The 24,293-nt window shown below is 38.5% G+C and overlaps 1 protein-coding gene across 2 annotated transcripts in view; it reads right to left on the bottom strand.

Annotated features, from left to right (window-relative positions):
• Nup58 (nucleoporin 58) overlaps positions 1 to 24,293 on the bottom strand; it is a 54,659-nt gene that overhangs the window by 15,593 nt on the left and 14,773 nt on the right. Inside the window, exons 8-15 of one of the 2 annotated variants that reach the window (XM_028870371.2) lie at positions 24,119 to 24,293; positions 20,490 to 20,569; positions 19,100 to 19,218; positions 18,629 to 18,711; positions 15,214 to 15,415; positions 9,717 to 9,815; positions 7,979 to 8,074; positions 4,487 to 6,570 (exon numbers count right to left, since the gene is read on the bottom strand). In XM_028870371.2, the coding sequence (XP_028726204.1) occupies positions 6,401 to 6,570; positions 7,979 to 8,074; positions 9,717 to 9,815; positions 15,214 to 15,415; positions 18,629 to 18,711; positions 19,100 to 19,218; positions 20,490 to 20,569; positions 24,119 to 24,293 (1,024 nt within the window). In that variant the 3' untranslated portion in view covers positions 4,487 to 6,400. Of the gene's footprint in view, positions 1 to 4,486; positions 6,571 to 7,978; positions 8,075 to 9,716; positions 9,816 to 15,213; positions 15,416 to 18,628; positions 18,712 to 19,099; positions 19,219 to 20,489; positions 20,570 to 24,118 lie in introns of those variants that run through there. The other variant, XM_037208488.1, reaches the window with a different exon arrangement.

The following is a 24,293-nucleotide window of genomic DNA, read 5'->3' as shown; positions in this document are numbered from 1 at the left end:
GATCAGACCCTGAAGGGGGTAAGGCTTAGGGACAGCTGGATGCAAAGTCAATGTGATTAACTGCCCTAAGTCCTGTAATGGATGGTAATCATCAATCCTGTTTCTGGCCTGACAGGAGAGGTGTATTCCAAGCTGATTGACAGGACTAGAGAATTTTGTATTTTAAGAGTTTTTCTAGACATTTTAAAGCCCCAACTTGTGCCTCTTTGAGAGGGATATTGCCTCTGGCAAGTGGGCTATCCCAGGTCTTAACTGGAGAATATTTCAGGAGAGCCCTGGTGAGCTGACCTCAGCCCCCAACCCAAGAACTATGAGAGGGAGCTCAGGTCCCTGTTGTGGTTTCTTAGCCAAGCCAAATAGTTATCATTCCTTTTCTCAGTGGACAGCAGGAGTCAAAATTTTTGTTTCAGGTCTTCCCAGAGTATGAGTTTCCTGGTTCTGGGGAATTAAAGGTTAATTGAACTTGCAGCTTTCCCAGGTCAACCCAGCAGAGGCACTGTACAATCAGGATGATATAGAACTAGTCACAGATAACTTCATGGCTCCCAGACTCCAACAGCCAGAGATGAAGAAAAGATGCCTGTGGCTCCCACAACTGGTAGTGTGCTTCTGAAAATGGGGGACCCATGGGTTAGGTCACAACCAAATAGGTGGCCTCAGTGTCCATATAAGATCAACTGGGCAGCTCCAGCAGCTATTTTGACTATATGCTCTTTGCAGGGCTAATGGAATGGGCCCTAGTCTACTCTTTTCTCGGTTTTTTATTTGTGTGTGTGTGTGTGTGTGTGTGTGTGTGTGTGTGTGTGTGTGTGTGTGGTTTTTCAAGACAGGGTTTCTCTGTGTAGCTTTGGAGCCTGTCCTGGAACTCACTCTGTAGCCCAGGCTGGCCTCGAACTCAGAGATCCACCTGCTTCTGCCTCCTGAGTGCTGGGATTAAAGGCGTGCGCCACCACCGCCTGGCTTCTCAGTTTTCTATAGCAGCTAAGCAGCCTACAATCTCACTTTCCTGGGGCCTCTTTCACTGTCCCGGCTGCTGTCATCCAGTCTCTCTCCTCGCCTGGGACCTGAGCAGGGACTCCCCTGCCTTGAATGGGTATTCCTTTTTCCAATGGTCTATGAAAATATGCACACTGGTTGAGCCAGTTTCACCTCTGAGCAAGGTGGTCCATCCCATCAGCCTCCCTATTGGCATCAGCCCCAATTTAATCAGACACTGCCCCATGGCAGCTCTGAACATTCTACCAGGTTAGCAGCCAGCACATTTACTTTTCTTTTTAACCTTTGATTTGCCTCACATTTGGCTTCCTAGTCTCAGAACTTTCTAAGACACCCCCAGTAATGGGCTGGCATTTGTTCAAACCCTCCACAAGTTTCTGCAGCTTGCATCTGATGTGTCTGAGCCTTGCCAACAAAGGCTGCATTAACTCTTTGTTGGCTCTTGGCTGCTTTGAAGTCAAATGGAGTGTAGACTACTTCAGTCTCTCATAGAATAGATTCAGGCTCTCCCCAGGTCCCCAAAGCACTTCTGAAACTTTCCCCCATGTTTATTACCTTACTACCGCTTTTGTTTCCAATTAAAAGAATCTCCAGTTTATCACCTGAGCCTCTCCAACCCCATATTCCACCATCACTGTGGTCCCAATGATACCTCCTCAGGAAGGTCATCTCCTCCTTGGATCATCTGGGGCATGTTCCCTTAGCCATCTTGGGCCAAGCTGGAGTGGTGGTAAGCAATCTGCCCATGTGATACTCAACTTGGGTTTGAATAACAGATTGCCCTGAGTGGAAGACTAAGGCATTCTTTCTTCCTTTCTTTCTTTTTTTTTTTTTTTTTTTTTTTTTGAGAGTGTGATTTTTTTTTTTTTTTTTAATTTAAGAAGTCAGTGGCAGGAAAGGTTGTTAATTTGCCTCCTGGGACCTGTCCTTATTGGTCAAAATAGATGAGCCTCCAAATCTCTCAAAATGGTAACTGCAGAGCATCCAGGACATCTATCATGTCCAATGGGCCGAGATTTGGCGTTCTTTGCTCTTTCCCACTGGGGTGTAGTGTGTTACAGCCGGTGGTTCCAGGAGTCTCAGAAGGAATGGTTGTTCCAAAGGAAGGGACAGTTCCAAGTGATGGTTCTGCTATTATGGGGGCTGGTGATGATGCTGGCACTGGCAGGGCTAAGAGTATTGGGCTCCGTTCCCACCAGCTGCTGGGGGCATAGGTGTTGGCAGTGAGGGGGTACAACTGTATATATGGTGGAGAGACTTCTGGGGCTCCTCAGCTAAAACAGGTTTCTTCTCAGGCTTAGGCTCCGTTGTTATTAAGAAGACATCATTATCCCCTACCATCATGATTTTATAGTTCTCCAAGCAGGCTTTCAGGCAGCACATACTGAGAGGACAGTGTCCTGCCACCAAGCAATGGAAGGAAACTGGTCGGGGTACTCTCAATCTCCTCTAATGTCTTACTACTTTACTATCTCTTTATGCAGTGACCCCTCATGGGGTCATCCCACCCCCAAATACAGCCAATGTTTCACAAAAAAAGCCCTGTTTCCTGGGAGCTTGACATTCACTGTCTACCCTGAATACCTCTTTTGGAAACTGTGATACATTAAAAAGGTGTAGGCTTACTATGTTGTTCACCCATAGGTGGCACTCAGCCACTTTCTCAGTTCTTCAAATACACAGGATTCCCCACCCCTTGCCCATAGCTAAGATACACTCACTCTACCCCATCCCTTACCCAATGCTCAGAAGTCACTGCAGAGTTGTCTTTTGTTGTTTTTAAGCAGGTTATTCAGTCAGCAAGGCCTCTTAGACAACTGTTCTTCTCTTCCACTCAATGGAGTGAGCTAACAGGAACCAGAACCATACGAACCAGGTTCTTCCCAACCTGATGAGTGAGGTCCCCTGACCTGGTTCATGGGCCTGGATTCAACTGCACATTCAGGAGCTTTGTCCCAGTTCCCCAGGAAGAGCCAATCTCCTACAGATTAAACGGTGCCATGCAAGTAGCCACTCCCAATGTCTTGGAAACACCCACCACCCTGGGAAGGAAAGGAGTTGGGGATGCAAAAAAGGTGAAATCACTTCCTGGTCAATGCATCAGAAATGCCACAGAAACTAAGGGAAGAAAACCCCAAGCTAAGAGCCAGAAGCAGTTTTACTGTATGAATACAATAGCCCAGCAGACAACAGTCTAAAGGCTGAAGGCCATTCAGCTGAACAGAGCCTTTTATACCCTCTCTGTTCCCTTACCCACTTCCACAGCAATCCAGTGATATATATTTTGATTGGTTGTATTGAGTTTGCTTAATAGAGAGTGCTCATCTGCCCCATAAGCAAGCAGCAGAATTAACCACAAGCCATCTCTAGTGCAGGGGCAAGGAATCCAGCTATAGAATAGGCAGTGAGGCATTGCAAAGTGCTGATCAGCCTGTTGAAGGCATTTCCTGTTAACTTCTCGGGGCCTTCTACCATGCCATGTGCAAAACTACTCCCAACTACAGAACTGAGCCCAACTGACCATCAACAGGGAAGAGCTGAAGAGATCCCGGGACAACTACTGGGGTATGGAGAGGGAAAGATCGTGCAAACGGCAATCTCTATGAGCTGAGATGGGAAGAGGGGAGAATATGCCACAATGGCGAGGAAATCAAAGTCACAGAATACTTAGGATACTTTGTTGTTGTCAATGTGCTTGTTTAAAAAGGAGCTAGGAGAAAATAAAATGAGAATACAAAAGGAAAAAAAAAAAAAGCAGAGTGACCACCCATACACCCTCAAAGGACATTTTTTAGAACAGTCTGGCAAGACAGACCCAAACAATTAAAGTGCACACTTGGCTGGGTAGGAGTGAGGCTAAGCTGAAGAAGCCCTTGCTTTTTACTCCAATGTCCACCTGCCTAATTATGATGCTTACTGCTATCATTTTTAGAAGACAAAACCACGTAACACAGAAGCTACTATCCTTCTCCCTCTGCCCATTTAGACTATGTGTGGCAGGGGAGGCAGAGAGGCCCACTGAGGTTGAAACTGGGACTCAATCTTAGTGCTTTTCCTCCTTATTCAGTGAGGCAGAGAGGGTCTCCTGGTCAAAGCCAGCGCTTGCTGGTGTGGCTAGTCTCCCTGACCAGCTGGCTCTGCCCCCAGTGCCTGGACAGGAGGGCTGTCACTAGCATTTCTGATCGTCATACTGGCATACTAAGCACTTTAACAACTGGGCAATCTGCCCAGTCAGAATGTGCTCCATCTTCTTTAGCCTTTTGTTAAAAACAAAAGAGAGCAGGACTATAACTTACTAGTGTAGGAAACACTAAAACCCAATCAAAGAGAATAAAGAAGCAAGGCCAGCCTGGTCTACATGAGTGAGTGCCAGGAGAGCCATGGTGGTTACACAGGGAAACCCTGTCTCAAGAAACTAAAAAGAGAGAGAAAGAGAAAACGAAGAAGCAAAACAGAATTATATATGCACAACTGCTGAGACCTACAAAGATTCAAAGCAACTACCACAACTTTATTGTTTCCATAATGGGCTCTGGACAAGGTGAAGACAAAGGAGACAAGGACAACACTGACTCTACCACAAATGAATGTTACAAGTCTCCAGTGGTTCAACACAGGAAAATGTATAGAAAGAAAAAATCCAGAGAAATATAAATATTCAGATATTTGCAGCACAATACAATGTCCTTAAAAAACAACAAAGCAGAATTTTTGTAATGGTATATGTAACTGACAGTAATTTAAAATGCCAACGTACACCTTTTTTCCTATCCTCCCCTATAATCTAGACTGAGGATTGCAGAATTATAAAAATATACAAATAAAAACATGTTTAGTGCTCAGAGACAAATAATTCTCCTTATTTCAATGCATCAAGATGCAATTATTAAATTCAGGAATGCCAGTTATATGCAGATAAATAAAACAGACCAACAATACTTTTATAATCAAACCCAACTAACATTATACTAAAAATATATATGCGTATATGTATCTATATACACCACACCTATTTTAGAAAAAAGGTGCCTTGGTGAAAATGATTCTGAAAATATTCACTGATGAACGTTATGTATGAAACCTTCTATGTAAAAAATTAAACTATTTTTGTGCAATTTCATGGTTTCACCCCACCTGAAAACTATTGGAAAGACATTTCACGCTGACACGGTCCTAAGGCAATTCCTTCTATAGTGGTTCTCCACCCACTCAACACCAAGACGGCAGTACAGACAAGAGGTCACATAGACACAACCTGACATACCTCTGTGGCACTCCCTGGAACTCTACTCACTCTTAAAACCAGGAAGTTTACAGTTGCTACAAAGACTTATCCTAAAATGCAGTTTCTCTAGTACAAATTAAGCACTCAAGATATTAAGAGGCTGAGAAGCCACTTCATTTGGTTTCTCAATAGCCCTATAAGGAATTCTGTATTGGAACAGCTAAACAAGTTCTCACTGAATTAGCATTGCATCCTTCACCTGCATAGATTCAATTTGGCTTAATAGCTCTTTGTCCCAGAACATCAGTCTGGTTCACATACATTCCTAACTAAAAGTCCATCTCATTTATGAAAAACAGATTCCAGATTCCATAGTAGTACCATGAGAATATATAGAATAATAAAGGTTTCTAAAATCTGTTGATGAAACTTAGAGCATTCCTCAGTTGGAGTAACTACCAAGGGTCCAAGTATAAAGAAAGAAAGAAGAGTGGGACAATGAAGTTGACTGGACTAAATATTTATGTCAATAGTAATGTCTAGTAAACAAATGAAATGACAAGGTACCCCGAGCTACTCCTTCTATAAGCACTGAGGACCTGAAGCATAAAGGGAGTAACTCAATACACTAGAAAAGGAGAAGAGTCTGAGGCAAGAGTTGTAGGTGTGTAAATATATATTTTATGTGCACACATAATGTGTGCATTACTCTCTATATAATTACATACATATCCACAAGATGCCCTGCAGCACAGTTCTAAAGGCCTTGTCAAGGAACAAACTACTTCTAGCACAGGCCCTAGAGTTCATACTATCTGCATAAGAAACCAATGTGCATGTGCTCACAGCATAAACCTTAGCAACAAAACATTGCTATAACACGAGGAGAAATCATAGGTTTTAGGTTGATGGATCTTTTTCACCATTATCAATCGGCAATTTAATCACAATATTTCTTACATGGAGAATCAAAAATAATAGCAACAAAACTACAACTGGATTTTGAATTCACAAGAAAGAAGTTTGGTAAGGTAAACAAACAAAGTTCAATTTCCAGAGTAAGAATATCAAAACTTTATAAATCTCCCTAGATGCAGTTCAATTACTACATCATTAGAAAAATAGAATCATAGAATGAGCGGCGCCGGCTAAGCATTCCCAACACATTGACCCGTATGTTTATCTCTTTCCTCTTTTGTTTCCAGCTGGAGGTCTCTTCAACTGAAGGAGTTGTCCTCCTGTTCCAAACCCCGCAGAGGCAGGATTGGACACCCCAAATGTCAAACCAGCTGATGCCGTGATGCCAGGATTGCTGAAGTTAAACCCAGACGTACTTGAGCTGCCAAAGCCTTATGTTCAGGGAAGAAAATATTCAAATGAGAAGTTAAATCACAAAACAAATATAAAAAACAGGGAGGAGTGGAAATTTCTATCTGAGAATACACAATTTATAAGAGTAGGAAATGCCTATGGCCCCTGAATTTCTAACGTGGAACTTCACAGAAAAATAATTTAGCTAACAGCTAAAAAGCACCTTGAGAGACAGAAGTCTGGTGATACTGACCAAGAGAGCAAGCTAGCACACATAACTGAAATCTGCAGGAAAATTCAAGCTGGCACCAACTTCCTTGTCTGTATGCTAACATGTTTTACGTGCTATGTGCATAAAGTTACATCATTATGTACACATTATGTTAGTGTCTTCCTACTCAGGCTCACCAAATACATTTCAGAAAAGACCTTCAAGGCATCTGGACCTGTCCTTAAATCCTGAGCCCTTCAGGAAAACCTCAACCCACCTCAATGTTCAAGACAATGCCAATAATGTGTATTATAAGAACCTTCATAATGAAGAGCAAGTGCTCTGACTACCTGGTTATCAGATGTAGTATTTAGATTCTAGTCCTAATACCAATGATTACAAATCTTACTCTATTACTGGCACTGCTGACTTTAAATACTTCTTATAGTAAGTGGAATTTCCTAAATTTGAACACATTTTTAACAGTGTTACATCATTATTTTAGACTTGCTATTATCCCTACACATTACACATCAGGACAAGTATTATTTACAAATATAAAGTGGAAAGGTAAACATATTTTTGAGTTTTCTACTAGAAGTAGATTAAACCTATTTAAAAATGAGCGAAGAACCAAGTTGATCATTATTCATAAACTACACTACGCCTTAAAATCAGAGGTACTAACAACGGAAGATGACCTGTTTGGAGGGAGAGGTCTCGTAGTTGACTGCCTGGTGGTACAGGCCTACAGTGTCAGCTACTTGGGAGGCTGAGGCAGGAGCATGAGTGCAAGACCAGCCTGGACAACTCAGTGAGATTGTGGGTCCAGGTGAAAAGTAAAAAGGAGGCTAGAGAAATAGCTCAGTGGTATAGTCTTTGCCTAGCATGGGTAAAACCCTAATGTTCACCCCCAGTACAAAAAAAAAGTTCTCCAGGATGGAAAAGCAAACCACCAAAATATAACTACTGGGTTACTGGGGGTGTAGAGGGAAGCCTTCAACCATAAAGTCACTCACTAGGATTCAAAAGAATCTCTAGTTAAATGTTTCTAAGTCTTGTTACATATAACCATGAAAGGTAAGGCTACCCAATTTAGTCAGTCAAACCTGCTTCCTCAGAGTAAAGTGAATTAGAGATCTTCAGGGGTTACTGAGAGTAAGAACGTGTGTCATCTTTAGTTACATGATTTGTACTTTTTCACCTGCCTGCAACTCAGGCAGAAGCACACAAACCTGCACTAAGACTTCCTGAGGGTTTATCTGTTGTTCCAAATCCAAATGTGGAGGCCCCTGTGGTGCCGCATCCGAAACCAGAGCTAGCTCCAAATCCTAGTGGAGGTAACAGAGAAATACACAGTGCACATAAAACACAGATTACAGGCTACTCACAACCAACCAACCACCACCACAGCTCAAATAAACGCAGTGTTCACAGTCTCCGTGACCTCAGACTTCCTGAGCAGATTCATTCCCAATAAAACACTACTTTATCCAGACTAGCTCATGACCAAGCAGCAATTTTTAAAAACGAGGCTACTAAAGTCAAGATCATATTGGTTTTTTGACCACTGAAATGACTATAGACTATTAAATATATGCCTAGCTGAAGCATTATTTCGTTTTGTAAAAATAAAACGGCTGACTAAATTCATAAGCAAGCATGACTTGTACAACAGTGTAAACATTACAATATTCCAAGGTAAGTGTTCTCTGATCCGTACTAACCACAGGACAGTTAACTACCTCAATCTACTCTGTTACATTAAATTTTGCCATGGTACTCTGCATGTTAACATTGACAAACTGTCTTCCCTCTTCAAACATATTTTTCATCATACAAAGCCCATGAAGAAATTCTAAGTACTCAAAGATAATTAACCAGGAATTCTCTATACAAACTCCAAATTATTGTTGTTATTATTATTGTTTTGGAGACAGAGTCTTATGTTATTTCCTACATAGCTGAGGATGCCTCAGCACTCGTGATCCTCTTGCCTCCGCCTCCTGAGTGCTGGCACTCCAGATGTGCACCACTGCTCTCTATCTGCAGTTAGCGGGAACCAAGGCTTCATGTGTGCTGGGTGAGCACTCTACCAGCTAAGATGCACCTCCAGCAAAGTTCAAATTCCTTTTGCTACTCTGCAATAGCTTACTGAAATACCAAAGTTGAAAGTGAACTATCACTGCTTATAAAAACACTACGGAAACTGGACTGTGGTCAGGAGAGATTATGCTACCTGTTGTGGTTCTAAAATTCTCAATTAGAACAGTTTATATTAAATAACTGTGGTAGCTTGTAACTTCTCTTTATATTTTAGTGTAACCTTCATACAGGAACTCATTACACTATCACACTTTTATCAAAATATAATAAATTCTAAATCATCCACAAAGAATTGTGAGTGCATTTATAATTAACATGCTTTTATAGACTTACCTTACTAAGTTATGAAACAATTAGAATAATCTGAATTGCTTATGTACACATATAGTCAAAATGCCAAGAGTACAAAGAAATGACAAAAGTTGAGCTGTTTAATTTACAATAAAATGAATTACGTCTAAAGAGGTCACTCTCAGGTAAAAAAGATAATGATCAGGAATACATACATATGATCTAGATGTAGATTGGATTTCCAAGGTATATTAGAACTATTTTTTAAAACTTTAATTAAAACTAAGTTGATTTAAACTAATTCTCAAGTTCCCATTTCAGCATTCTGATTGGAACACACAAAACTCCCTGCACTTAGTTTTAGCGCTTTTTTATATCTACTTTCCACAGAGGACAGAATGACTTTTTAAGCTCTGAAGCTAATGCTAGAAAGCAATGACTTTGTTTGGAGAATCCTTTTTGCCAGATGGAACCTTAACTTCCCAAATAGCAGCAGATCCTCTTAGAAATGTGTTCTAGGCTACCATCAGTTCAAATGTAATAACTCAATGAAATATGAGAAAAGGGAAAGTGTACCTCCAAGGTTTGAAGAACCTAAGCCACTTGATTGCAAGCCAGTGCCAATACCTGAGCCGAATGGCGTTCCAAAACTAACTCCCAGAGATGGCTGTGGCCCTGGTATGAAAAAAAAACGGGGAGGGGAAACAAATTTGCCTTACTCTTTCAAGATTAAAGTTCCTATATGAGATTATTTTTAAACTGAACATTGATTACTTTTTAACAAATTCCATGTTAAAACTATGATTTCAAGATGCCTTTCTAACCTAGCTTATCTATCCCAAATGTTTTATCTGAGAAAGAATTTTTAATTAATCTGCTTATAGCTACATAGTTAAGAGGCTTACCACAATGAAAAATGTTCAAAAGTTTAATGTACTAATAGTTTGAAATATTTAATGCATCACAAATTATAGTTTTTATATTTCTAGAATTGTTTTAGTTCTCTCTACTTGTTTTCTGATACAACTATTTGGTGTAATAAGTAAGGTTTTACTTTCCTTTTTTAAAAAACAAGCTCCCAGTATTAGAGTCAAGTCCCAGTGATCAAGAGACTGACACTAACATAGCAAAACTATCATGTTACTTCATAAGTACCCAAAAAATTAGGCATGACTTCTTATGGTATAGAAATGGTATATATAATAGATAAAAAACAAGACAATGCTTTATTTTATTTAATTTATTGTTCATTTTAAAAGCAAACCAATTACACAGTAACATGACAATTCCAACTTGTTCACAAAGTTATTGAGTTCTATCCTTCAGCTCTGCTACATTTCACCACTCATCACCTGATTAATGAGATCAAGAATGAATATTCACAAAGGCACGCGTGTACCTTGACAGACCCAATACATTCAAGACTTCAGAAGCTCCAACATTCATGAAAATGCACCCAAAATCAGAGCTGTGTGTCATCCTCTCCACACTGCCACTTTAGGGATTTTGGCTGAGTTTGTTTGGCAAGAATAGCATCAAACTTACTAGCCCCTCATGGTAACTACTTTTCTTTTGTTTCTAAACTAAGCAGAACACAAAAATCTAAGAACTGTCATTTGATATTGATTTACGGAAACTCCTCAGTAAGCCTCATAGTACAGTCTTAGCCCTGGCCTCTGCACGCAGTGGTTAGTACATCTCAGAGCCAAGGGAATGCCAAAGACACATGCATCTTCAAATTTAACTTCCAAGAAATCAAAGCCTTCACGCTGTCCCATGAAAAATGAGGTTTGTCAATTCAAAAGGTAGTGTAAAGTTATAAAGCACAAACAACAACAAAATGAGGAAGGACATTTTGCTACCCTGGGACAGAAACTGGACTTTTCAAATAGCTTCTATCCAGAAAACAGAAGAACTAAATAGCAGCCAGAGTTCTTATACTACTATTACAAAAATAAATTTAAAATATTTTTAAGATTTTACATCCAGTTTGAGATTAATTTCAGAATAAAGGCCTGACTAGCAGCTCTTTTCTCAACTGTTTCAACAGGAACAAAAGCTCGCTGACCCCTTTCTCCTGTCTAACAAAAATAACAGAGAGCACATGTCCAGTTTCTTTACATGGGGGACTGTCACACTGCAGCAGGAGGCACTGCTGGTGGAGACGCTAAAGACCAGTGCACACCACAGTCCTCAGCCTTCCACATCGGGAGACACCCAAAGACATGGTTTGTCATGTGTGGGTCCATTTTTAAGAGTGACAGAACAGTTTCTGCAGTCATCATATTTATGACATCAGAACACATCTGACAGTGACAAGACTCCCATTGCACAATAGATGCGAGATAGTATGAGTTCTCTACCTTCACACAGATTCTAAAGGCAACATCATTTAGAAAACTAGTAGGCAAATGTATAACATTTTAAGTAGTAAGAGCTTATGATAACTTATCTCACACGCCAAAGTGTTAACATATATGATACTCTGGCCACCATATATATTAGTTTCACTATCAGAAAACAGATTCTAAATCCTTCAGGTAGAAGCTATGTAAACAATTCAAGTCACTTTGAAATCTGAACAGTCATTCAATAAGAGGCTCTTAGTTCCACAAGTGAAATCAAATCAATAAATATAAACCAATGATTGCCTAGAGTGAAATTTCCATGTAAAGAAACATTTTACAAAGGTTTCCATGATAAATTCACACAACAAAATCAGGTTTAGCACTGTAATTTATATTTTCTAGAATAAATATTACCTTATTTAATGTAAAACTACATTTATAGGAAAAGGACTAAAGTGCTAGAATTTCTTATAATTTTCCAAGGTCACCAAAAATGTCTAATGTAATTACCACCATTACTTGTAAGTTACCTTTTAAAATAACAAAAATGCCTTCCCCTGGTAAGAAAAACTAATTCTTGTTACTTCTAATGGGGAATGTTCCTTTGGTTATTAAAACAACAAAATCACAAATCCACAAGAAACTAAAATGAAATACTTAACATTTCTGATTTAACTCTACACCTAAATGTCCAAACCTTCACCTAAAGCTAGAAAGCAGGAATTCCTCACAAATGCCTCAGCCCTCCTGAAAAACAGCAGCTAAGTCACAGGAGAAAAGTCTTCTGTAAACATCAACAACTTTTAAGTGTGAAAACACAACAAAAAAATTTAACCTTAGTACACAGATTGAAAAAATAATCCATCCTAAATCAAGATCATATTGAAAAACCCCAATATGAAATCAACTAAGGTTTTTGGGAGGTTTGAGGACCATTTGTGGACAAATGTATATGAACTTATCCATGCATTGATGCTTAATTTATGCATGAATAGCCTACTGGGTTTTCATGAACTCAGCCTTCATAACAAACAGCCACAAATTGAACATGCCTAAGTCCAAACATATATTTGTTTTCATTAAAAGAGAATGGAGGGTTGGGAAGGCAGTTCAGTAGTAGAGTATATGCTTATTAGCACATACAAGGTCCTGGGTTCAATCCCAGTACCACCACCACCACCACCACCACCACCACCACCACCACCACCACCACCACCACCACCACCACCACCAAAAAACAAAACAAACAAACAAACAAAACCAAAAACAATAAGTCATTTAAAATTAAGTCCATCCTTCCACCTCTTAGAAAGACAAGAAAAAAAGAAAGCAGCCTTAAAAAAAAAAAAGCAACACTCTAAGAAAAGCTATCGTCCTTGTGTCCCTGTTTACACCAATTAAACCAAGAATCCATATGTAAATAAACCAAATACTTTAATAACTCACATCTTTACGACTATTGTGTATAAAAACATTATACAAGTTCTGTCCAGTTTCTCTAGATGGTTTTAAATTGGGACTTAGAAGGATTTCATGAAAAGTAAGTACTACATGGGAGTACTTCCCTGGTACAAAACAAAACATAAAAGGGCTTTACTAAATGGGATGCAATTCCTAACATCATTATCCATGTATCTAACAGAACTTCTAAATGTCACGATCCAGTGTCCTAACTAAGAACTAAACTAGCATTTGTAATGGAAGGGTACAGAGTGACTACAGAGCCTGGGAGAAGCTTTCAGGGAAACAAAATGGGGAAAAAACAGAATGCAAAAATGTAACCTCTGTTGTATATCAATAGTTCAACAACTTGATACAACCCAAAAGTACAAACACTGTAAGATTACTAAGGTTGATAAATTCCAATTCCTGCTACCTAACTAGAAAGACTTAAGTACACCCTAAAACTACAAGAACACACTAAAAGCAGTTATTGCCCCTGGTTGGGGGACGTGGGGTGTGGTGAGGGGGTAGCCTGGTAAAAGCACAGGCAAAATTAAAGCGCTTGAGCAGAAGCTCCCAAGAATTCCTGCAAGGTTAAACAAATATTCTCTACATGACACAGAGCAAAGGCCTTTGCTGTATTCTCTACCTTTGCATTCCACAAACCTACCTCACAGGGACATCCATTTACAGAATAAGCATCTGTGCCCTATAAACTTCTCAAGATTACATAGTCTATACAATAAAAAAAAAAAAAAAAAAAAAAAAAAAAGCCAGGCATGGTGGCATATGCCTTTAATCTCTGCACTCTGGAGACAGAGGCAGATGCATCTCTGGGTTCCAGGGTAGCCAGGATTCACAGAGGAACCCTAGTCTCAAAAACTTAAGAAAAAGAGAAAGCAAAGCACTCTGACAAGTGATTTTGCTTCATATTTAGTTATTTACCATAGAAGAGATTAACTTAGAGCTCAAGAGTTTAGACAGCTCACTTTTCTCGTTTTATTTATTCTCTTGAAAATAAAGTATATTAACACATCTCCAACTCACATTTCTCTGACAACTGAAAAACCACACTAGGATTGATACTCCATTACTCCAGAGCAAAGCCTCTCCCCATGAACTGTCTATAGAAGTCTACACTCTAGCCAGCTAGAGAGCTACTAGATAGTGCTTATGGGAAGCACCATTCACACAGATCCAGCCATGGAATGTGGAGGACTGAGCCTAAGTCCATCAGCAACTCTTTACTGATGGCAGGTCAATGCTGTCATTCAAATATGAAGACAGTGACTAGAGCATGCTTCTCTAGTACAGTGGCCTGAAAGCAACCCAAACATGTATTTTGTTTGGTTTTCACTTTTTAATATTGCAGTTTACTACTGGATTATATAGAATATGTCAGAAAGACATACACTACAGAATAAGTAAGCCTCACTCAAACATTTTTAAATGACCAAGGGCAAAAAGGGAAACTACTAAGACTGCATTTTCTGTCAAACTTGAAACCTTATTTAAAAAAAAAAAAAATACCAGGAACAAGACAACTAATCAACTTGCAAAATTCCAAACCAATCACTGAAGAACCACACCACAGAAATACTACAAATGGCGTTCAACGAAGGACTACAGTCCTACATAATGTACAATCCATCTCAAACCTCCTTCCTGACCTTGCTACTGTTCAGTCCATGCTGGAGTTACAAAAACCCAGCATGCATCTTCTTCCAATCTGGTTTGGACTTTCAGAGGACCTGTCATTTTGTTTTCAGTCAAAGTACATCCAAATGAACCTATTGACTTTCAACACACCAACAGTCAACAGAAACATACTGCATTCAGAATGCAAGTACTCTGCAATCATTACGTATGAGACTAAGAATGCACCATCTATTATTTTCATACCTAGAAAATGCAATGTATGGGTGGGATTACCTCTGAGTTTAAAACAATAAAGGATACAATCACAACTTGAGAATCTAATGTTTCTCTTAAATATAATTCAGTAGTGAAACACTATGTTCTAAAGGGTATTTAGCAATACAGCAAATAACAGTAACTAAATTCACAATATTCAACATCTGATGTATTAATTATTGCTAGACTATCCTGCCTTTTGTTTCAGGTATGTTTATAATTGTGTCTATCACAATTTTTAGATTTGTATTGGAACAACTATTGATAGAAATTTCGTCAGTGCTCACACAAAAGGAAGACTTATAAAAATGCACATATTGTTCTCTGCATTTGAACAGTAAGAAGCTATAACTTGAATGCATTCAGACCTGTAGCAGGCTGTTGCTGCTGTGTAAGTGTTGCAGCCATGGCAACGGCTGCTGCATTTGGCATGGTGCTGAAAGGAGTAGGTCCAGTAGTAACTCTGGGTGCATTCTGCCACTTCTTGGCTTCCGTTCTCCTGGCTTCAAACACATCTACAGCATCACCCAAAAACATTTTTCTGTAGCTGAGGTACTGTTCTTTAAGCACCTAAAATAATGGGAGGGAAGGAGGAAAGGAGGGAGGGAGGGAAAAGAAATTAAGTTCCCTGTGGAGAGCATGGAATCACATGAACTAAGTTGGCAAAAGTCAAAAAGACAGTGGCCACGTTATTCACTGCAGTTCCAGGTGAACTACAAACGAGGCTGCTGACAACTGTCGCTGATGTGACAAGGTTGGCCTTGAAAGCTCTGTCACTACTGTGAATAATGTTTGTTACTACTGTCAGAAATCTTTAGAATACGCACCTAAAATATCCCGGTTGTTACGTAGGCTAAGATTATAGGAAAGCAGAATAATATTTTAATAGATATTACAGTTATCACCTAAGCTTTCCCTTAAGCACCCAGTTTTCTTATAACCTTTAGATGGAAGTACTAAATATATACCAGTTAAATAAACATTTTTAAATGAGTGGGTACCATATGATAAAGGAAGATTTCATACTTTTAGCACAGAAAGCCTGAGGGTATAAGCAGAGCTTCGACTTTGTTAATACTATTTAACTATTTCACAAGATGTACAACTGTATACCCAACTACTCCTTCTCATCCCAAAGATGAGTTTTACAACTCCAGAGTAAGAAAAATTACCAAGTTACCTAATGCAATATTAAGGCCATTAACCCCATTTCACATTAATTATTAAACATTTTTATTACAGATCTAGCCTAATTATATAGATTTGAAGAGAGTTTTTGTATTTCTTACCTTTCTTAAATATTAGACTCTGCCACTATCACAAACACACTTAAAATTTTACTATTACTTACAGTACTTAAAGCTATTATCATCCTTTTATGTGTCTGCTCATTTTTAATACTCCAGTTCCAAGATACTGTTATCAAGGACCAAAGTAGACCTGCTAAGAACTGAATATTTAGAAATGTGACATTAATAGTAGGTAAGGGAAATAAATCTCATTACTATTCTCAAGTCCATTCTTCCTTTCCCTGTGTTCCATAAACATTCCCACACACAGTGCAACTTCCCAAAATGAGAAGGGCCCAAGACTTCACAAAAACCTTTTTAAAGGTGGGTAGGGGAGGAACCAACCACATACCTAATACCAGTCATGGTATATATGATGAATTCTAAAACTCCCCATTTTGTTAATGTCGCTGGGGTGTGCTGGATAAGGCAGTTCAAGTCTCTTTCAATTGGGTTAATAAAAACAAAGGAACAAAGACAATTTCTTGTGAGACTCACAAAGATGCACAAATCTAAAGCTTGTATGTTTAGCTTGCTCACTCCTTCAGATGAAGATAAATGGTAACATACTTTTCTGGAGAGTTGTTATCCAGGAAACTTGACATAAGCTAGAGTCATTTAGAAAGACAGACTCTCAACTAAGAGCATGTCTCCGTAACACTGGCTTACTGCCAAGTCTGCCAAGTATTTTCTTAATTAGTTATTGATGTGAGAGGACCTAGACCATCATGATTGGTGCCAACCCTGGCCAGGTGGTCCTGAGTTGTATGAGAAAGCAGGCTGAGCAAGCCATGGGGAGCAAGCCAGTGAGAAAGACTCCTCTATGGCTTCTGCTTCAGTTCTTGCCCTGACTTTCCTCAGTTATGAGTATGACCTGAGATTTATAAGAGGAAATCAATCCTTTCCTCCCCAGGTTGCTTTTGGTTATGGTGTTATCACACCAACACAAGTCCTAACTGAAACACATAAGAAATCTGATCAGAGTAAAGTCTTTGATTCTTGGAAATGTATTTAAGTAAAGCAAGAAACAACTAGGGAAGCTGAAACAAGAGCTCCAGGCCTATTTAGACCCGGTCCCAAACAGAAAACAGATTAGAGACAACAGATTATCCAAATATCATTTATGGCAATTTCAGCCTATTTTCTGGCCTCATTACCAAAAAGGCTATTTTTCAAAGTAGAGTGAGTTCAAGGCTGATCTGTGCAATTTACTAGCTCACAACCATTTATAACTCCAGTTCCAGGGGGAACTGATGCCCTCTTCTAGCCTCCAAAGGCACTAGGGACATACATGGTACACAGGTATGATTGCAGGCAAACACTCATACACATAAAAATAAAGTAACTTTTAAAGAAATTTAAAAATCATCAAAGAAACAAAAGCTCTGAGAGTGGCATAATGATCAAACAATCAGGGGCTGATGATGGCTGAGGTGAATCAGAGGAACCTAGGCACTCCATTATACAATGTTCTACTATTTTGTTTGTTTGGAAACATTCATAATAAAGTAATTTTAAAATCAGCATAAGATATACCTCAACACAGAATCACCTTTGCCAATTTAAAATCTTAAAGCAACATTTATCAGTGATGAAAGAAAATCTTATAATCTTCCTTCAGAAATTTTCTTAAAAATGCTTCAGTTTCCAATTTGCTGGTATGTGCTAAAAATTTTTAAATGACCCAGTTTAAAACAGTTAGCTTTTTAAAAACTCCATTACCATGAACCACGCAGATATGAACATACTCAATGAAATGTCTACATAATTTACTTATTCAGGTTTAGCATCTTTGAATTTTCAAGGTTTTCTAGAGTATACATAACTAAGAACTTAATTTAATTAAACTGCAAAAAGAAAAAGTATACTTTATTTTACATTTCACTTAAATTAAGAGAGCCATCTGTTTTGCACATTAATAAAAATTTAAAACTAACATTATTACATAAAGATCAAAACAGTGACAAATTATTTCATTTACATTACTCAATATATATTACTTAAATAAACATTATATTATTTGGAAAGAAGGTTTCCTGTACTTAGAAGAAATTGTAACCAAGTTTTCTTTAACTTTATGATAAATAAATATTAATAAAACACACATTAGACTAAGTTGGCATAAAAAAGGATTTGCCACTAGGGATGTTTGTTTTTTATAGTGCTATTTATACCGGGAAAGAAGGAAACAATCTGAATGTCAGTTACACAAGCATTACGCAAACACACAATCACCTTCTATAAGGTATCAAGAACAGTGATGAAGGAAAATGGCATTGAATCAAAGTTATTCTCAAGGTCCTATTTTAAAGCTTTCATTTTATTTTTCTTTTTAGTTTTTATCAATGAATGCATCCGAGTATGATCATGAGTTATAGCCTTTTTACTTACACATCATTTGAGCTCTTTCTGAACGAGCATGGAAATATGTTAGAAGATAAACAAGTATTTGGATTTATATATGCAGACAGGTGAATTGGCAATGAACGCTTACCTTGACATTTTCATGAATAGATTGAAGTTGTGCAGCTAAAGCTACAAATGTTTGATAAATTTTCTGCATAGCCATTGATAAATCTAGAAGAGAAAATTAAGGAACAAATATGTAACAATTAATGTTATTTTTCTACTACTCTGTCCTAGTTTGGGTAGTTAATGTGTAGAAGGAAAAGCCTCTATCAATGTTCTTTACACTAAAGAAGACAGCAGGCTAAGAAGACAGAGAAGGCCATTCCCATCAGTGACCTGGAAAGGGACATTCTAGACAGTCCCCTGTCACAACAGTAACGATTTACAGTAAAGCATTCTACATTTCCAGGGAACCAAGACTTACCAAAGACTTTCTAGGAAATTTTCTTAAAGCAGCTTAAGCACTAGCAGTTGTTTGCACATCTGTTACACAAGTTTAACTGCTCATCAATAACATAATGGTGCCATCACAGAATTGTCATAGTAGGGATGTTACCTTGAGGGGTTATATGTGAATTGTTTGCTTGAGTGGCAAGATGATTTTCTAGTTCTTCAATCTGCTGCCTGTACTGCTGAAGCTGTACCTCAAACTGCTGAACCAAGACTCTGAAGTAGCTATAAAAAGTTACATCAAATATTTAAAACATTATTTCCTTTATACTTAAAATACAAATAAGTAATTGTCCTCTTTTAAATGGGGCTTTCAATTTAGGATGAAGATATAATTTACAGATATCACTGAAGCAAACTCCCAAGCACTGAATAATACTGAAGTATCATGATTCCAATCATGGAGGACAAATTATACAAAGTAACTTGATAGTCTTTAGAAAAAGCAAGGTCATCCACAATAATTTAGGACTTAACTATTACAAACAGATAGAGATTAAGGAAAATTACAAACAAATACAATACAATCCTACAACAGAATCCTAGGAGGTTGAAAATGTACATGAATGGGGAGGAGGTGAATCAGTAAAATTCTAATAAGTTGTTGTAGTTAAAAACATTTCGCCGGGTGGTGGTGGTGTACGCCTTTAATCCCAGCACTCGAGAGGCAGAGGCAGGCATATCTCTGTGAGTTCAAGGCCAACCTGGTCTACAGAGTGAGTTCCAGGACAGCCAGGGCTACACTCAGAAACTGTCTCAAAAAAAAAACAAGACAACCACCCAAAAAAAACATTTTATTAATGCTAGCTTCCTATCATTGATAATTATACTATAGCTCTACAATATGTTAATGTTAGGGACAGTGAAGTAAGGAATTTATGCAAATTTTTATGCTACTATTTTTACAAGTTTTCTGGAAGTCTAAAGTTTAAAAAGTTAAATAAAGTGCAACTATCACTAAATTTTACAATCAAGTACTTAACAGTTTTTAGAATAATAAGAGAAATTGTGTTTGTTTTGTTTGGTTTCTGAAATGGGTAACAGATGGGAGGGCAGTTTAGTAGTAAGGCACTTACTTGCCAGGGAAAGGAGGAAAATGGGACAGAGAGGAGGGGAAGAGAGGGGAGAGGGGAGGGGAGGGAAAAGGAGAGAGGAGGGGAGTTTGAAAGCTTTTGGCAACATGAACTGTGCTGTTGGTATGAAAAAGGCAAGGTAGAGCTGGGCGGTGGTGGCTCACACCTTTAATCCCAGCACTCAGGAGGCAGAGGCAGGTGGATCTCTGTGAGTTCGAGGCCAGCCTGGTCTACAGAGCGAGATCCAGCACAGGCACCAAAACTACACAGAGAAACCCTGTCTCGATAAAGCCAAACAAACAAACAAAAATCCAGTTAAGCCTTCTCATGTAGCAAATGAAAAATTTTGTGTACGATTATTGCTCTGCAGTCTTAAAATGAAAAAACGTTTAAAAAAGAAAAAAAAAAAATCCAGTAACTTACTCAGCAGGAGCTGTATTTTCATGTTGAAGTCCAGGTGGTGTTTTCTGGGTTCTTAAAGCTATCTCAGCATTCTTTAACTCCTAATACACGAGAGATTTAGAAACACATATAGGAAACAAACAAACAAAACAGCAAGGTAAGAGTTAGGCTAGTACAAACTATTTCTGGACTGAGAAGTCAAACAATTGGAAAACAGGGAATAAATAGAACAAGCTGCTTTACACATTGCTGAAACTTCTTTCTAAAGAAGACAAATTAAACTTTCAATAAATTTATGATAAAATCAATGAACTACTGATTTTTTGAAGAACTATGCATAAAATTCTGCAGCTTTATAAAATGAATTCAACCACAGTGAAAAGAATGTTACTGCTTTAGAATCTTCATGATGCAACTGTGGAAAGCACTATTTTAGGAAAGGCAAGCAAGCAGAATTAAGTAGAGGCCGGCATCAGCAGGGATTACATCTGGGTAGCCAACCACTATACACTCCACCATTCAAGGCTTTACTCACACCATCCTGTCCCTTGGTAATCCTGTGAAACAGCTGCTTCTCTCTTACATGAGGAAGTTGCGCCACACAGATGTTACCGCCTAATACACAACAAGTTAAGTCTGAGAGCTGAATGCCGGTCCTCTACTCTTCCTCAATGTCATCTTACCTTCTATCCAATGAGTCCTCAGGACTAGTATTCTGTTTTAACACTTATACCCCACATTCTTGTCATTCCACTGTTTTTTTCTTTTTTGTGTGGTTTTTTTGACACAAGGTTTCTCTGCATAACAGCCCTGGCTGTCCTGGAACTCCCTCTATAGACCAGGTTGGCCATGAACTCACAGAGATCCACCTGTCTCTGCCTTGCAAGTGCTGGGATTAAAACCATGTGCCACCACTGTCTGGCTACTCCCCCCCCCCCACCTCTTTTAATTAACTTGTTTTTTTAAAAGAAGTATCTTAAATTTATGCTCCCAATAGTAACTTTTTCCCTTATTAAACTACCAAGCTGTTAAGTCTAACTGGCTCTCTGTACCATTTTACTTTTTGTTTGTTTTTAAGACAATGCCCTATTATGTAACCCAGATTAGCTTTAATGCATAATCCCCCTGCCTCAGTCTCCTAAGTCACTACACCTCCTGCAACACTAACCCTGCCTGGCATTGCCTTTTTACCCTTGGTCTCTACCACCTCAGCAGCTCTCACTCCTTACTTAAGAGAGCATGGTTCTTGACAAGCATTCTGCAGGAAGAAGCTGCTAGCAGGTATTCTCACACACCCATGTCATACTCCTGGCCATCGCCCCTTCTCTTTCCTGAGCACAAGCCCTTGTAACACTTATACACCTTCAAGAACCAAACATATCACACATTAGACTAATGGTAAAAGTCAATTTGAGCCCTTTGTGTCCAAACACATTATGTTTCACCGATTTGAGGTTTTTGTTTTGTTTTGTTTTGTTTTGTTTTTTTTTGGTTTTTCGAGACAGGGTTTCTCTGCGTAGCTTTGCGCCTTTCCTGGAGCTCACTTGGTAACCCAGGCTGGCCTCGAACTCACAGAGATCCGCCTGGCTCTGCCTCCCGAGTGCTGGGATTAAAGGCGTGCGCCACCACCGCCCGGCTCTTGTTTTGTTTTGTTTGTTTTTTGTTTGTCATTTTAGCACAATTAGTGTTTTGGTTCCCTAAAACCCAAAATCTCTTTTTTATCTCAAATTGACTTAACAATTCTGCTACATACAAATACCACACATTTATAGATAGAAATATTCAATTTTAGAATTATAGTGAATCCAAGTATAGTGTTGGGTTCAATGATGGCTATTCTTGGTTGTGAACTTGACTGCATCAGGAATTAACTAAAACCCTCAGATGTGTGAGAGATTTTTTTCTTAATGGAATCATCTGATGCAGAAAACCCACTTTTAACCCAGACCTGAGAGGTGGGAAGACCCACCTTTAATCTGGGCCACACCTGCTATCAGCCTATATAAAAGACATGGGAGAAGGAAGCCTGGTTTCTTTGCTTGCTCGCTCTCACTGTCATTGGTAAGTCCATTCATTCCTTCACGGGCATTACAGCCTACTCTGGGATTCCAGCTTATACTGAGAACAGCTGAGACATCTAGCCTCATGGACTTAACAATTAACAAATTCTTGGATCTCTGGTAGATAGATAGACAGCCATCACTGGACAAGTGAGAGCACAGCTTGCAAGTCATTCTAATATGTCTCCTTTCTCTCTCTCTCTATATATATATATATTTACACACACACATATATATTTACAGGACGAATATATATATATACACACACACACACACACACACACATAAATATATAAGTTCTACATATTTCCTCTAGAAAACCTTGGCTAATACAGGTTCTCTTAGTTTGCTACCTCCATTATTGACTAATTATATCTTTTTATAAACATATAAATTCATGTATTTCACATACAAAACTGAGTTTCATATTTAATTAAAGCATAATTAACATTTTGTCTTTCCTAGAAAGTACCTAGTGGTAAAGGAAAAGTGACTAAGAAGAACACACAAAGGAATACTGCATTCCTATTTAATGAAAAGACTAGGAAATTGGAATTTGAGAACAGACAACAAAGTTTTCCAATTCTTTTTTCAACATCATAGTTTATTTATTGTTTTTTTTCAAGACAGGGTTTCTCTGTACAGGGTAGCTCTAGCTGTCATGGAACTCGCTCTACAAACCAGGCTGGCCTTAAACTCAGAGATCTACCTGCCTCTGCCTCCCATGTACTAGGATTAATGGTATGTGCCACCACCACCCAGCAAATATCATAATTTAAATAGCTATTTTAATAACATTATTTAAAAGTTATAAAGTATTCTTGAACAAATGACTTATTACATAATCACATTTGAAGATTCTATTGAAAATTCTATCCCTTCACTTCTGAAGAGCATGGCACTTGATAAGCCTATAGTAAAAAGGTTTCACATGAAACTTGCCAATAACTCAGTCAAGACGACAGGAAAAGATGACTTTCTAATTACAATACACAAAACACATATAATTCATATATTATCACTCTTCTTCTATGGTACAGGTAAGAACCATTACTGTATTATGTGTATGATGCCACAGGTGGAAAAATTCAGTAGCATGAGTGACAGATGACATTAGTCTCATTGTTATTCTCAGTAGGCAGGTTTAATCAAGGCTAACAGATAACCAGTTAAGCTTAGTATTAACAAGGCATGCTATAGTTTCAATCTAATAACTAACAAGATAGAAAACATTTTCTGTCCAGGTATCTTCCTCCTTTATAAGATAAACTTAGCAAGAAGCTCTTATGATAGCTCATGGTTAAGGGTGGGACTAGCAGGGACTGCTCCTCAACCTCTTAACTGCATAATAAGGACAACAGTATCTACCCCAAATGGCTGTCATGAACACTAATCTAAGCTAAAAAACTAAGTATTAACTACTTAGGATATTGTTATACATACATATAGAGCATATATAACATTAAATAAAAACAAGATAGCAATTTAAAATTTTATGAACGTTCTGGTTTTCGTATTAGTGTGTACACATCAAACTTTTATAATTAAGTAAATTCTTATTTCACAGTACTATGGCTATGGCTGGCATACCTGAGCCGTTTCTAACTTCAGTTTGTCGATATTGAGGGTGTTCCTCTGCAACCCACTGGCAGCCAATGACAGCAGCTGCTTCAGTGCCTTGATGTCTTCCTGGACTTTAAGCATCGCTTTGGAAGACATTCGACTAATTTCTTCTTGGACTTGTTTTTGTTCTTTGACAAATTTC

The sequence above is a fragment of the Peromyscus leucopus genome, chromosome 9 (assembly GCF_004664715.2).
Source record: "Peromyscus leucopus breed LL Stock chromosome 9, UCI_PerLeu_2.1, whole genome shotgun sequence".
In the NCBI taxonomy this organism is placed as follows: Eukaryota; Metazoa; Chordata; class Mammalia; order Rodentia; family Cricetidae; genus Peromyscus; species Peromyscus leucopus.
Note: the sequence above shows the minus strand (reverse complement) of the source record. Positions and strands in the feature narration are given on the sequence as shown.